Source organism: Nothobranchius furzeri, chromosome 2 (genome assembly GCF_043380555.1).
Source record: "Nothobranchius furzeri strain GRZ-AD chromosome 2, NfurGRZ-RIMD1, whole genome shotgun sequence".
NCBI lineage: Eukaryota > Metazoa > Chordata > Actinopteri > Cyprinodontiformes > Nothobranchiidae > Nothobranchius > Nothobranchius furzeri.
The window spans coordinates 96056653-96072176 of NC_091742.1; the positions used below are offsets into that span (position 1 = coordinate 96056653).

Below are 15524 nucleotides of genomic sequence, written 5' to 3' on the forward strand. Positions count from 1 at the left end.
TTAGACCACCCATTTTGTTAAATATATGACTGGGGACAGAATACCAGAAAGCGTTCGGATTCTTGAGCCATAATTTTAGCCAATTAATTTTGAGTGTTCCGTTAAGGCAATTGAAATCTATTACTTTTAAGCCTCCATCTTTAATTTCTTTGACCATTTGATCTTTCTTTATGTAGTGTGGCTTATTTCTCCAAATGAAGTTAAAATTGATGGTGTTAATCTTTAATTAGGTCGTTTGAAATTGCAGTACTGCAGGTTGGATAAACTAATCGAGATACACTCTCCATTTTGGTGAAATAAATGCGCCCTAATATGGAGAGATCCCTCTGAAGCCAAATATTTAGTTTGGCTTTAATTTCATTAAGTTTATTTGTTATGTTTGTCCTTAGGTTAAATTGTTGGTCTTTAGAAATATATGTTCCTGGATATTTAATTTCGGATTTGATGGGAATGTTACAAATTTCTTTTAGAGGGGAGTCATGAATAGCCAATAGTTCGCATTTTTTCAAATTTAGCTTAAGTCCACCTGCTGCAGAGAATAGCTTGATTTTATCAATAGCAATAGGAATTTGTTTATAATCTTTTAAGAAAAGCGTGGTGTCATCCGCTAATTGACTTATGATCAACTCTGTGCCAAGGACATTTAACTTTTTTAGATCCACATAGTTTTTTAAGTAGATTGCTAACATTTCACTAACTAATATGAAAAGGCAAGGAGAAATTGGGCAGCCTTGTGGTATGCCCACAGAGACATTGAACCTGGGGGTGGAACCTCTGGGTAGTGAAACACAGCTGCTGATATTCCGATACAAACCTCTGATTAGATTAGTAAACTTAACTCCAAAGCCAAGATGTTCTAGAACTGAGAAGATAAATTGGTGTTCCACTGAACTGAATGCTTTATAGAAATCTAAAAAGAATATGAAACCGTCATCATTTATCATATCACTGTATTCAATAATATCCATTACCAGTCTTATATTGTTGTGAATAGATCTTCCTTTTAAAAAACCTGACTGTGTTTCCGAAACAATATCTGAAATTCCAGATTGAAGACGTATCTTGAAAATGTAAGTCTGAAGTTTATAATCTGTATTTCTTAGGGTAATTGGTCTTCTGTTTTCAATAATCCTATGGTCTTTATCTGCTTTTGGAATTGATATTATTACACCATGTCGCATTGTAGGAGGGAGATCGCAGGATTCAAAAATCTCTGAGAAAACACCAAACAGTAAATCTTTTATTTCTTCCCAGAAATGATGGTAGAAGTTGGCTGTAAGTCCATCTGGACCGGGAGCTTTGTTCAGGGATAGTCGCTTCACAGCTTTATCCAGCTCTAAGCTTGTTATATTGTCATCACATAAAAGTCTGAAGTCATCATTGATTTTAGGAATATGCATTTCAATACTGTTCAGGAAGTTTTTACAATTTTCTTCAGAGAATTTTGAGGAGTACAAATTGTCATAAAATGTAAGAATTTCCTTTGAAATTATCTCGTCATCCGTAATTTCTATATTATTTATCAATATTGATTTTATACTGTTCTGTTTTTGTCTCCTTTTTTCCAGATTACAGAAGTATGCATTATTCTTTTCACCCTCCTCATTCCACTTTGCCCTAGACCTAATAAATGCACCTTTTGCTTTTTGAGTATACATTTCATCTAAAGTGGATTGAAGATTCCGAATCTTTTGTTTGTCATCCTCCGTAGGGCTAGAATTGCTGCAGTAAAAATTCAGTTCTTTAACAAGATCTATCTCTTTCTTCTGAGATTCTCTTAAAATTGTTTTGCTAAATGAGATTGAAAATTGTCTAACTTTATATTTGAAAAATTCCCATTTCCGTACTGAAGTGTCTAGTTCTTCTGACGTAATAACACCTGACTGAATAGATCTTATCCCGTCACAATAAGAGTCATAATTTAGTAGAGTGGAGTTAAATTTCCAATATTTAGTTGTCCCCCGAGTGGAAACCTTTGGTTTTAATTGTAGATAAATAAGACAGTTATCTGTCAGAGCTGCAGCGGAGATATCAGTATTGATCTCATATGATAGTAAATCATTAGCCACAAGCCAGTGGTCAATTCTGGATTTATAATTTGTGTTGAACCATGTGAATCGAATTGTATTTGGGTTAAGATGACGCCAAGCATCCACTAAATTCTGTTCATAGCAAAAGTTATTAAGGATGGAGTTTGGGTGACTTGAGGAATATTTGGAGGGCCATTTATCCAAAAAATCATCCTGAACCATATTAATGTCTCCCCCAACAATGACATTGTTGGTGGAGTATGATACTTTAAGATGCTCAAGCTGTGAGGCTATTACTTCTAACAGTAGTTTATTTTGGTGTATAGTATTGTACCCATACAGATTTGTTAAAATAAATTTTGCATTCTCAATATCAATAACAAGGATTAACCAGTGACCATGTTCATCTTTGTGTTGAGCGATAACTTGGCCCTGGAAGTTTTTTAGTAAAACAGCGACCCCTGCTGACCTCGAAGTTCCGTGGCAGAAGTAAGCTCCGTCGCCCCACTGTTTAGAACAAAAAGTGTTGTCCTCAGGCTTGGAGTGAGTTTCTTGTAATAATACTATATTAGCAGTTTTCCCTTTGCAAAACAGGAAAAGACTTCTCCTTTTAGTTATGTTTCTTAATCCCCTTGCATTAATTGAATTTAAAGAAAGGTTGCTTTTCAAAAACATGTAACACAAATAATAACAGAACAAATTATGTGCATGTTACCTTAGAAGAATGTAACAAGTAGCTGAACCCTGAGATAAAATGAACATTTTAGCTCACATATATGGATTTAAAACCCATTTCCAGCGCTAATTAAGGAGTTATCTTTTGACCGTTGATGTATGCATGACAACCTCTGTAGATCGCCTTCAGCCCCGCCTTGCGTGCTTGCTCCACCTTTGGCCATACGGCCAGCCGTGCCTCTCTCTCTTCCTCGGTGAATTTGATGTTCAGCTCCCTGCAGATCGGGTGGCCCTTGGTGGCACGCCAGAGTTCCTCCTTGTAGGTTCTCAGCGAGAATTGTAGGATGATCTGTCGGGGACGGCCGTTGAGGGGAGTACTGAGGCGGTGGACGGTGGACAGGATCAGATCCATCTTTTCAGCCCAGTGTGGCAGAATCTTTATTAAAACGCCAGCTACCTTTTTTCGCGTGTCTTCATCCTTTTCTTCTTTAAGATCGTTGAGTCGCAGATTCCATCGTCGCTTGTAAGACTCTTGGTCTTCCGTCATTTTTTCAACACGGAGCAATTTGGCTGTCAGATCTAGATTTGTAGCCTTTAACAATTTAATCTCTTTGGTCATTCCTTTGTTCTTTTCTTTGAGATCTTTTATTTCACCGCTGTTGAAGTCAACCGCTTTCACAATGCTGGCAATGGTGAGAGTGTTTTGTTTTAAATCGCCTTGGAGCTCTTCAATTGAGTTTTTGAGACTTTCAACTGCAGCCAAAATGACACTTGCTTCAGCGCTGATAGCGGCCTCTTCATGTCCTCTTTGTTTTTTTAAGGGCAGTGCAGCTTTACCTGGTGAAGTTAAGAGATTCTTGGTCCCCCTCAAATTGGTCTCCATAGCCTCTTGGCTCGCGTAGTCATGGGGTGGCAAGGCTTTGATAGCTTTACCGTTAGCTTTGCTGTTAGCCATTCTTCAGCATGCAAGCGGAGTTACTTCCAAAGTGTTCCAGTGACGGTCAAAGGAGCGTTTGAGAGTAGTTCTTGCTTAGGAAATAGGTATTAGGTAGTTTTGTGAGTTACATAGAGCTACATCTGCTATAAATTCAGGGTTAGCTACTCAGAGCACGCTACTTCTCGGCTGCTCGCTCCACCATCTTCCCGGGTCTCCAACGCTGCCTACCAGTGCCAGCCGAGCTCAGCGGCCGAAATGCGGCAGGATGGCGGAAGGAGCGGTCGCCCTTTATGTAGCTCCGGTGGCTATCTCAAATAATGGACTTGTGAAAGAAAACCCACAAAAGGTCTGATTGGTCAATGGGGGTAGAGTGATCATGCTGCAAGCACATGCGCAGATCATTTTCTTTCTGATCCTCTGGAAGGAAGGACGGTCCTGTCGCTTCAGATGCCTCGCTAATCTGCAGGTAAAGTCTGCTACAAAGTTGAAGTCAAAGTAGCTGAGGGGGGTCAGAAATGTTGCCAGATTTGTCGCTAGGCGCTATTTTGGAAAAAAGTCGTTAAGGGGGTCTGAAAAGTCGTTAGAAATGGTGACAAAGTCGCTAAGTTGGCCACACTGGCGCGTGTGTTGACCAAAAGTGGGCGTGCCAAATAAAGCCCTGCTTCTTCTTCTTCTTCTTCTTCTTCTTCTTCTTCTTCTTCTTCTTCTTCTTCTTCTTCTTCTTCTTCTTCTTCTTTCGTTTAATTGGCGGGTGGCAACCAACTTTCAGGTGCATTTCTGCCACCTACTGAATGGGAGTGTGAGTTGAAGTGGGGAGAATCCTACAAAAAAAAAAAAACTAAATTCTATCAAGTATTCCACTTTCCCTTAAAAAGTCTATGACTAACTTGTAAACCACTATTCCCCCATTTAACAGAATATTCAAATCTTATTTCTTATATTCTTTAACTTTTAATTTTTCAACCAACATTTTCCTATTCCCCACATAGGGATGGGTACCGAATTCAGTACTTTTTAAGGTACCGACCGAATTCCATAGTACCGACCGAGCACCGATTCATGTCATTTCAAACAGTGCCTCGTTTCGGTACCCGTCCTTCATAACGAGAACTTGCCAAGACAACTGCGCATGCGCAAGAGCGTTATGTCGTTGCTTGCTGCGAGCCAGTTGTAAACAGAGCAGCATGGTAGAAAGAACGCACGCTAAAGCTTGGGTCCACTTCACTAAATGTGATGGGTAACTGGGTGATGATGAAACCAGCGACAACGATCTAAGTGAGACATCCTCATCTCAATCTGCTCCAGTAGGTAAATAAAATGTTTAAGATAACATTAGCTTGTTATGCTAGCTTCCATTTCGCTAATGGTGCGTTCGCTTTCTCCTCGGAACTCCGAATTTCCGACTAGAAGAACATGAACACGCTCTAAAGTTTGGCTTCACTTTACTAAATGCGACGATTGGGTGAAGATGAAACCAGTGACAATGATCTAAATCATCATTTAAATGTGCTCCAGCAGCTAAATAAACTGTTTAAGATAACGTTAGCTTGATATGTTAGCTTCCATTGCCACCATTGTTATCAGCTAATGGTGCGTTCGCTTTCTCCTCGGAAATTCTAACTTCCCAGTCGAAAAATCACAGTAAATTTAATTCACAGTAAAAATGTTTGCTTCAGTTTAATTATCAGCTTATAAAACTACAAGGACGATGTTAAAATACAAACAGCTGAATGTTATTTATCGTGATATTTATCAAATATTGTTATATATTGAGAAAAATACATATTTAATTATAAAAGAGAATTATAATAATAAACACTCAAAAGTATCGAAAATTGGTACCGTTAAGTACCGGTATCGATTCCTAGGTACCGGGAATTAGTACCGAATCGATTCAAATGTCAAAGTTACCCATCCCTATCCCCACATATTTTCTACAAGTACATAATACATGTTCTACTGTTTCCCTATCAAGTCCACAGTCACGCATACCGGTATTATGCCGTCCAAGAATAAAAATACGATACAGTTATATCGCCATTTTAACTACTGTTTTTCAAAATAAAAGCCCATCTCAGAAACTTCATTTCTGACTGATTGTTTAAAAAAATAAAAAGAAGGAATTCCAAAGTTACCGAATTATATTTTACTCGCCAATTTAACAACTGTTTTTCAAAATAAAAGTCCATATCAGAAACCTAATTTCTGACTTATTGTTTAAAAAGACTTAAAAAATGGAACTCAAAGTTACCACATTCTAGTTATATCACCATTTTAACCACTGTTTTTCAAAATAAAAGCCCATGTCAGAAAAATATTTTCTGACTGATTTTTTTTAAACTTGAAAAATGTTATTCAAGGTTACCAAATTATGCTTATATAACCATTTTAACAGATATTTCAAAAATATATTACAAATGGTGGAAATGCCTAAAAAACGACTTATCCTTTTGAAACATGTTTCTCTATAAGTCCTTAGTGATTTGATACTATATCACAGTTTGATGACCTCTCGTTTTTCCTGTGAAACTTCATAGAAAAGCTTATTTTTATTTATACATTATGCTTCCAAAAACTTATACATATTACTTAGAAAAAAATCTGTTTCCAGAATCTTCTGGTGTGAAACAGTGAAGAATCAAACACCATAAGTTCCACCACGGTGTAACGGTTTTCAGTTTTTGCTTTATTGACTAAGTGAATATGGACGTTGGGCGCCAGTCAGGTCTCCCTCCTGACACATGGGATAAAACAAAAAAAACTTCCCTGTTACGCCAGCATCTGGTGTGGATGGATGAGTACTAGACCACTCTTGCAGACCACCACTTATGTAAATCTCTTACGAGAGGGGGGGTTACTCTATGTAATGTTGTTTTACTTGTATTGTTTTTAAAATGTTCATAACTATAAATGTTGTTTTATACTATGTGTCAACCAGCAGGGGGTCTACCAACGGAAATGAGCCTTTTGGCTGTAATTGGGTACATTTACATTGTAAAATGTTTATGCACATTGTCCCCTATTCATTCATTCATTTATTCATCAGTCTTTGACTGATTGTTTCTCATGCTGCGCCTTCTGCACTGCTCACCCTTAACTTTTATTTTTACAACTAAATGTATGTGTGTATTTTTAATTAAATCAGCTGTTTTATGTCGTCGTGTTGATTTTAGGTGTGAAGCTGACCTCTGGTCACTATGAGAGCACGGAGGGGATGGAGCGTGCAAGTGTCTGGGACAATACTACATTAATGTGATGGGATCCGTAAACACTGGTGGAGGAAAAGTAGCGGTTTTAGGCACGGGCAGACCGGGCAGTTGCCCGGGGCGGCATTTTTTCATGACACAAAAGGGGCGCACAAGCGCGGAGTAAAAAAAAAAAAAAAAAAGGAAATCTGCGCCGCACCAAGGTTTTCTATTATCTGTCATATGACAGTGTCTGGATTGGAAACAGCAAGTTGGCGCCCCCTGCAGCTGCAGGCGCTCCTGCTGACTGAGAACGTGACTGAGAACGTTCACGTGCACCATGTGTCTATGAAGAACAGGAAGGGGAGGGGCGCGGCGGGGGAATTCACCTCTGCGTCTTTCCCAAATGAAATGAGCGGGTAGGGGCTGAATCAACTGTATTAACATGGCTAAAGTCAATCACATCTTAACGTTCTTCCATATTTCATTCATAATATCATAAACACAGGCCTTCTTTCAGGTTTCTCTGAATTGTGTGAAATGGCCGAATAAAAAAAGGAAAAACAAAACGATTTTGTGGTCACCCCCCCCCCCCCCCCCATCAAGGTCAAATTGTTTAGTCCTGACTAAAGGAAACTTACTGAGTCAAAAGCCAAACAGAAGAGATGAACATAAAAAGGCTAAAACCACCAGGTGCCCCATTCAGGGGGGAAAAAAAAAGAAAAAAGAGGAGAAAGATAAAGGTATGTAGCTCTCATGATGCATGTTTTCAATGTTTTGAACAGTTAACGGTTAAATGCGGTCAACTAATTGCTAACAGAGCTAATAGGGCTGAAATATTGAAACAAATATTCAAATGGTTCGAAAAAATTCCTTGAATCGTTTTTTACTGATTCAAACTAGGATTTGTTAAATGCTCGCTGCAGCCTGTGGCCTGCCTGAACAACAACAAACACATGTTGATCATGTTCACATAATAATAAAACAACTGTACAAGCAGAAGAAAACACCCCAGTCACCACTAACTATCCTGTTTATTTATTGCAGATGGCTGCACGGATTATTTTTTACATGATTTGTTCTGTAAAAGTTGGCATTTTTGGTAGTCTACAGTTTTTTATGTCAGTTTAAATTACAATTTCAGAGGCAATTCTAAAATATTATGGATCATGATAAAGATCTATTGGAGATCTACCCCAACTTTTGGACTGCTCTGCCAGTCACTGTGGCTCAAGCTGAGAGGAGCTTTTCAAAACTTGATCAAGTCATACCTGAGGTCAACTATGTTTCAGGGGCGGCTCACTCACCTGGCTCTGATTAGTATCAATCACTCAGTAGGGGAGCAGATTTCATATGATGACATTATTGATGACGTTGCATCAAGGTTAGGTTTTAATTTTAGTTTGTGTTTTCTGTTCTAAGTGCAATGCTGTAGTGATCATCTTTAGTTTGTTATGTGTGAAATATTTTTGCTATTTAGAATATTTATTATCTATTATGTTCATATATTCTTAATATTTAGTTATTGTTTGTTTTTGTATATTTGATTCTATATATTCTGATACAGTATATAATGTATAGTGCTTTACATTCTGACAACTTCATAGTAATTAATGTAAATATGTGCAACTTAGAAAAATGAATGTTCAACAGTCGTTCTAATAAAACATGCCTGTTTGTAGAAAACATGCATGTGTTCATGCAGGTGGTGTGGTGTGGTTGTGGTGGGGCGGTTGGGGGGGGGGCGCTCAAAGGGGGCCTCGCCCGGGGAGTAATTCGATGTAGAACCGCCACTGATAGCACATCTACTCATAAAGCACATCTGCATACAGCTGCTGGCCAAGGTGTTAGCAGCGCGCGTCAGGGACGCCGCGACGTAAAAGACTGAATACAACAGCCAGCAAAATGAGACGGAGTTAAAAGGACCACAGCAGAAGAATTAGAGCAATGAATAAAGTGTGATGTAGGCAGGGGCGGGGGGGAGGGTACCGTTTACCCAGGGCCCACTGCAGGGAGGGGCCCTGAGACAGCTTTGAATAAAAATGTTTTATTGTTGTTGTTTTTTTCCCCCAACTTACTTAATGTCTTAATAAATTTCCCTTTACCTGGATAAAGAGGTTAAGAAACAGAATTTCGCCTTAAAAATAATAACTGAATAATCTCTGAGGCATCTATCACCCCTTAAAAATGTGCAAAGTGGTTTAGTCCACACCAGCGGCCAGGGGCTGCCCGGCTGCATGTGCTAATGAGACATCGCAGATGCCGACAGCCAGAGCTGGAGGCAGGAGAGTCAGTCATGTCTTTTCCCAAGAAAGGGAAATCTGGCTTCCAGAAAAGAAAAGAAAAGAAAAGAAGGAGAAGGAGGAAAAGTTAATTGAACAGAAGCAAGTAGAAGGAAGGTGAGCAGCAGCAGCAGAACACAGTTTTAGCTGATATTAGCTAGCTCTCAGAAGCTGCATTCATGTTAGGTGTTCAGTGTTAAACACCTTTAGTTTCACCATCAAGATCAAATATAAATTAATTAGTGTTATCAGTGAAAACACTAATTTTAGGGATAAGCCGGATACTCATTTCAGACGAGTATCCGGTACGGATAACGCATTTTTGACGAATACGAGCATGAAACTAGTAAAACGAGTCATTATCTGTAATCGTGCTGAAGGAAAATCTTCATTGGGTAACTGACTGTCTTCACGCTCTGTGATTGGCCAGTCACATAGAGCGCCCGCCCCTCCCTACTTACAAAACTCTCTAGCCGACCGGGAGCTCAGTCCGGCCGGCTCATCCACGCACACACACAGACAGTAACGGATCGCGCTGTGATGGCTTCACTGTTGCTCACGTTTCTTCAGTTTTCCCTAGGTTTTCTTCAGCTCGCCTCTTTTTCGGTTGAATATTTAAAGTTACTTTTTTCGTAACTGACATGGTGCATTTGACAAGACAGAGCTGACGTGCTGTTGTCACTACCTCCGCTCCGGTGGGGTTTTTAATTTTTTTTCTCTCTCTCTCTCTCTCTCTCTCTCTCTCTCTCTCTCTCTCTCTCTCTCTCTCTCACACACACACACACTCACACACACACACATTAATCAACATTTCTTTGTTAAACTTTGTGTGGGAAAATGCCAAGAACGTTAAGAAAAAAATCAGTTTAATCAAATTAAAATTAAAAAAAATATATAAAGTTGTGTCTGGTTCTAGCATTTCATATTTCCTAGTTCCTACTGCATGGGTTCAGATGTATTAATCCATGCACTCAAATATTAATGTTCTGATTTTATTGAAACACTTTTTCTGTAATAGTTTCTTTACTATTGTGATCAAAAATATTTAATCTCACTTCTGAGGCTGCTCTGTAAATAGTTTTCAAATAAACAATACACATAGCAACTTCTGATCAATCCATATCAATTTCAGACTTAAAATAATACATTGATGTAAACCATGTCCACTTCCGGTTAAACCACGCCCACTTCCGGGTTATGCCACGCCCATTCCGAGTACAGATACAGATAGTGGTGTACTCGCTCATCCCTAATATATATATATATATATATATATTAAAATCAGAATTATTATCGCGGGCGGCCGCCGCCAATTAATTCGCGGACCTCGCAGTAAAAACAGGTTCACTCTGTGTGGATATTTCAGCTCCTTCCCAGTCATGGACCAGGACAAACTTGGTATCGATGGATTCGTGGTAATCTCAGGAATGAGAAGCTGCCACTGTTTTTCGTATAGCATGACGACACTGGTGTTAGAGGATTGTTATTGACTTGGTTAGATATTTTAAGCCTATTTTAAATTTCTTTATATTTGATCTTGAAAACGGACAATCTTATAATTTGGCTGATAATGCAGGGATTATAAAATTTAGAGTGCATTACATTCACAGAGAGAACCTGGTTTATTTCATGTCATATGTATTTAATATATCAATACATATAAGTATTAGCAAAGCTTAACATCATGGACCATGACAGACATGACTGAAGAGCAGATGAAGACATCATGCCAGGCACTGATGAGAAAACATTACAAGGATCTCACAGCTGAATTTGAGAATGAGATGCTACACCTGAGAACAATATATGGTGCCACATTTCCACACATTCGGTCTCCTCTTGAGCTGCTTAATGCCATCTACAGGATGCAATTACAGAGCATTTTTGGAGAAGTTTGTATTGGACTGAGGATTTTTTGCACACTACCTGTGACTGTTGCTGGGGGTGAATGGGCTTTTAGCAAACTGAAACTGGTGAAAAATTATTTGAGATCAACAATGTCCCAGGATAGACTGAACAGCCTAGTTCTTCTTTCTATTGAAAGCCAATTAGCCAAAGGATTGGACTTTAAAGATCTCATAAGTGATTTTGCTAACATGAAGACCCGTCAGTGGGCATTTACTGGAAAATAAATTCCAGGAGTTTTGTTTGAACACGTTGTTGGCAAATAAAAATAATTATATGTGAAGTCTGGGCATTTCACTTTTATTATGCTGGCATTTGTATTTGCTCAATATAGAGGTTAAACTAAGATCATATTTATTATCTTGTCTTATAGCATGACAAAAAATGTGTCAGAGAGATATTAAGTAATTGAGCATGGGGGCCCACCTAGAAGACTTGTACCTAGGGCCCAGAATTTGGTGCTACGCCCCTGGATGTAGGAAAGCAGCACAGAGTAAAACACAAATGGAAACTGGTCGGCTAAAAGACAGGAATGTGTAAAGAGGAGGAGATCAAAACAAACCGCTACAGAAAGGTGAGGACGTGAATGAAAACAGGGCAGGCAGCAAGACTGGGACACATTTTAACTACGGTGATGGGCCAAGGGTAGAGTGAGGATATCCAGCAGGCTGACGCGTGAGCTCCATTACCGGTGTTCAATAATCCACTAACACGAAGTGACCAGGAGGGGGCGCCACACGTCTGTCTAACAGAACGAGTCTCCTGAGGAGGACAAGAAGCTCTTGAACCTCAGTGCTCAGGCGGAGTTGGTTTAACGGTCACATGCAGGGGCCAGTGGCAGTTCCTGCAGCCAGATGAGACTTGATGCTTCACCTGAGTGGTGCATTATGGGTGATAGTCACTTCCTGTTCTCTGTGGTTTCAGCAGGTTGTTTATAACCCTAACCGCAAAGTCAGCATGCAGAGTTTTACTGGTTACAAACAAAAACACGCTGGTTCAGGAATAAGACTGAAGAACATGTTTACAGTCGTGTTTACTAGAGGGGTCGGTTAGAGTATTCACCTGTCTGGGGACGGTCTGCTCAAACATCTCCTGCGGCGTTAGGGGAGCAGCTGAGGCCATTGTCATAATCACAGTGAAGATCTGAGCCTGTGACTTCAGACCAACCCGCAAAGCCAAACCTCAAAACGGACTCTTGCTCTATAGAAACCACCGTCATCCGTGGACAGACACCGGAGAAGAAGTCAGGTGTTGTTGCTCTGCTGGTCTCAGAGGAAACAAAGTTTGTGTGTGGCTTTTAGAGCAACAGGAAACCAGACCTTCAGCAGCTCCAGAGTGTGTGTGTGTGTGTGCGGGGGGCTAACTATAAACTCATCAGAGGGTCCATCAGCAAGATGGAGGACACATCTCAGCCCTGGATCTTCTGTGAGTGACCTCCATCCTTCTGTGTGGATGACACCAGGAGTCCAGCAGAACCTAGAACCTGCTCCTCTGCTCAGAAGTCCATCAGCTGTTGTCTCCTGGCTGGACTCTGGAGTTTGATGTTCTGGTTTCTACTAACTTTGTTTTATTTCCTTTAGTCCTGATGTCTCTGCTGAGCTGCTCACCGCCCACCCAGGGTGAGTAGGTCTCTCTCTTTAACCTCCACAGGAGCTGAAGGTGTCCCCGTGGCGATGCTGCAGAGGCTGCTGCTTTAGACCTGTGCTCCTTAGATATTCGACCCTTCTCCTTCCTGCTGGGCTCTTCTGAGTTTGCTGCTTTAGCTCTGATTCATAGTCAGGTCCCCCAGGGTGCTGACCCTACAGGAACCAGTCCAGTTTAGTCCTTGTCCCTAAAGCGGGTCCAGCTCCAGACCAGGACCTGGGAGGTTCTCCATATCCATGAGCATGTACTTGAGCTGATGAAATCCAAGCTGTTGTTGCCTGTTCTGTGCAGCTCGTCTGATTGTCAGCAAGAACCAGGCTCAGCTGTTTGAAGGAGACCTACTATCTCTGAGCTGTGAGGACACCATGTCCACAGGATGGACCCTGAGGAGGAACACAACCGAAGAAACCAGGACCCAGTGTGGAGCTGACTGGGGGCTGCTAAAGGGTTCCTCCTGCACCATCAGCTACGTCACCCCTTGGGAAACAGGCGTGTACTGGTGTGAGGGAGTGGGCGGGGCATCCAGCAGCAGCATCAACCTGACTGTCACAGGTGAGATCAGACTGGAGGTGGTGCTGATGAAGCTGTGTGGACATGGATGAAAGGCTGGAGTGTGTCTCTGTGTTCAGGTGGACCAGTGGTTCTGCAGAGTCCTGTCCTCCCTGTGATGGAGGGTCATGATGTCACTCTCAGCTGTCAATCAAAGACCCCTCCCTCCAGCCTCACAGCTGACTTCTATAGAGATGATGTCATCATAGGGAGCCAGCCTACTGGTCACATGACCCTCCAGCGAGTCAGCAGGTCTGATGAGGGCCTCTACAGGTGTGAGATCAGGGGTCATGGAAAGTCTCCATCCAGCTGGCTCTCTGTCACAGGTCAGTACCTTCACAAATCTTTTGTTTACGCACCAGAATGTTTAGCTAGATATCGTTACCATCGTAGCAGAAGATTTTGCTCTGCAGGTCGGTCTAGCAGGCCTACGTGTAGATTCAGCCCTACAGCTGGGTTTTCCTAATCGGTCCTTTCCATTCAATGTATGCATATATTGGGTATTGGATGGCTTGCTAGGCTACAGAATGTCATCATTCCACCTTAAAACAGATCCTAACAGGAGTTGCAAGACTTCTGAACCTCCCTAACCAGACAGGTTGTGTGTCCAGGTAAGGTCCTCAGGTGTTGCTGACTGAACACCAGTCTGCCGCCTTTACAGCTCCTAGCCACAGCCTAGAACAGAGCTCTGTGGTTCTCCGAGGTCTGTGGTTGGGGAACAGAGAGGAACGGTCAGGAGCTTCACACTCATTATAACACGTTTCACTATCCTGATCAGGTGGGATCCCGTCTACAAGTAGACCTACAACCAGAGCCCCGCCTACCTCCGTAGCTTCGCCCCCGAGCTCCTTCTCACTCCAGGTCAAACTGCTCCTGCTCCTAGTGGTTTTCTGTCCCTACTTCATCTCCACCCTCCTCATGGTGTCTTTGTATCGCCGCAGAGCTGCAGGTAACCGTTGATTGAGCTGTCAATCAATCAGTTAATCAATTAATCAGTCAGTTAATAAATTAATCAATCAGTTAATTAATCAATTAGTTAATCAATCTGTCAATAATTTCTTAACCTGAATTCTACTTCTGACCCCAGGAGGAGACCTCTCCATCTCTAAGGTGATGTCTCCACACAGGAATACTGAGCAGGGATTGGATGCTGATTATGATGTCATCACAGAACATCACTTCTGACCTTCTGATGTCATCAACCCACCTCTTTTGTTTTAATATAAATAGAATAATTAACCGCAGCAGGTTTCTGGCAATCAATCAACCAAACTGAGTGAAGCTCAGTTAATCAATCACACCCAAAAACATTTCTCTGTGTTTTTGTTTTATAGAGTTGGTGAGAATAAAAATCTGATTATTATATTTTATTATATTTGATTTTTTTATTGAAGATTTCTTGTTCTTTTATTGATCTTCAGTGATAAAAACCTCCAAAGTTTTGTTTTTAATCTGATCACGTATGTCATGTTCTGCGTCCTGCGTCCTCCTCACGTGTCTCCTTGTGTTCTCCAGCCCTCTCTAGGTTCCCCTCATGTGTCTCCTTGTGTTCCTCTGTGCTCCTTGCATTCCCCAACCCCTCCAGGTGTCCCTCTAGGATCCCCCTCATTGGTACCCAAGCTTCCTGTGCCCCTTCTTGTCTCCAGCTCCCACCAGGTTTCCCAGGTTCGCTCATTTCTCTGTGTATTTATATTATCTAGCTAGTTTTTCCCTGTAGCTTTAACAGGTTCAGGTTTTCTTTTAGTTTCCTTCCTTGTTCCTTCCCCACCGGGTTCTTAGTTCTTCCTTCCTCCTGAGATCATTAGTTATCTTGTTCTTCTAGTCCTTAGGTTTGGTCATTATTCATAGGTTTGGTCTTTTTCCCTTCCTCAGCTTAGACTCCTCTCCCTAATTAGAAAATTGACTTCACCAGGTTTCCTTGGTTTTTCCCTCCCCACGCACCTGCGGCTCATCTCCCAATCACCCTGCCCTTGTGTATAAAACCCTGTCTGCGTCTCAATGTGTTGCGGATCCATTATCCTTGTCAGCGTTGTTTGTCTTCAGACAAACCCCCCTCATCCTCCGCCAGTCCCCCCCCCCCCACCACCACCACCACCACCACCACCACCACCCCTCTTAGGTCTCTAGGTTTTTGGCCTCGTGCCCTACTAGCTCTTTAGGGTTTTTCATTCTTAATAAAGAATGTTTACTTTTACTTCCTCTCCTGCCTCGTGTCGCTCTGTGTGTCTGCACATCGGGTCCAACACCTCCAGCGCTCAACGTGACAATGTGGTTCATAGCTGTGTGTTTGCATCCCAGCAGGGGGTGGTCCCCTACC

General features: G+C 41.4%; 1 protein-coding gene across 1 annotated transcript; it reads left to right on the forward strand.

Moving 5' to 3' along the window:
- The first annotated feature begins 8787 nt into the window (after positions 1 to 8787).
- On the forward strand, positions 8788 to 14570 carry LOC107396737 (Fc receptor-like protein 5). Its single transcript, XM_070548672.1, has 6 exons — positions 8788 to 12439; positions 12595 to 12633; positions 12950 to 13210; positions 13288 to 13533; positions 13986 to 14156; positions 14295 to 14570. Exons 1-6 carry the CDS (start codon positions 12409 to 12411, stop codon positions 14390 to 14392), a joined length of 846 nt encoding a protein of 281 aa, XP_070404773.1. The 5' UTR covers positions 8788 to 12408; the 3' UTR covers positions 14393 to 14570.
- The last annotated feature ends 954 nt before the right edge of the window (positions 14571 to 15524 follow it).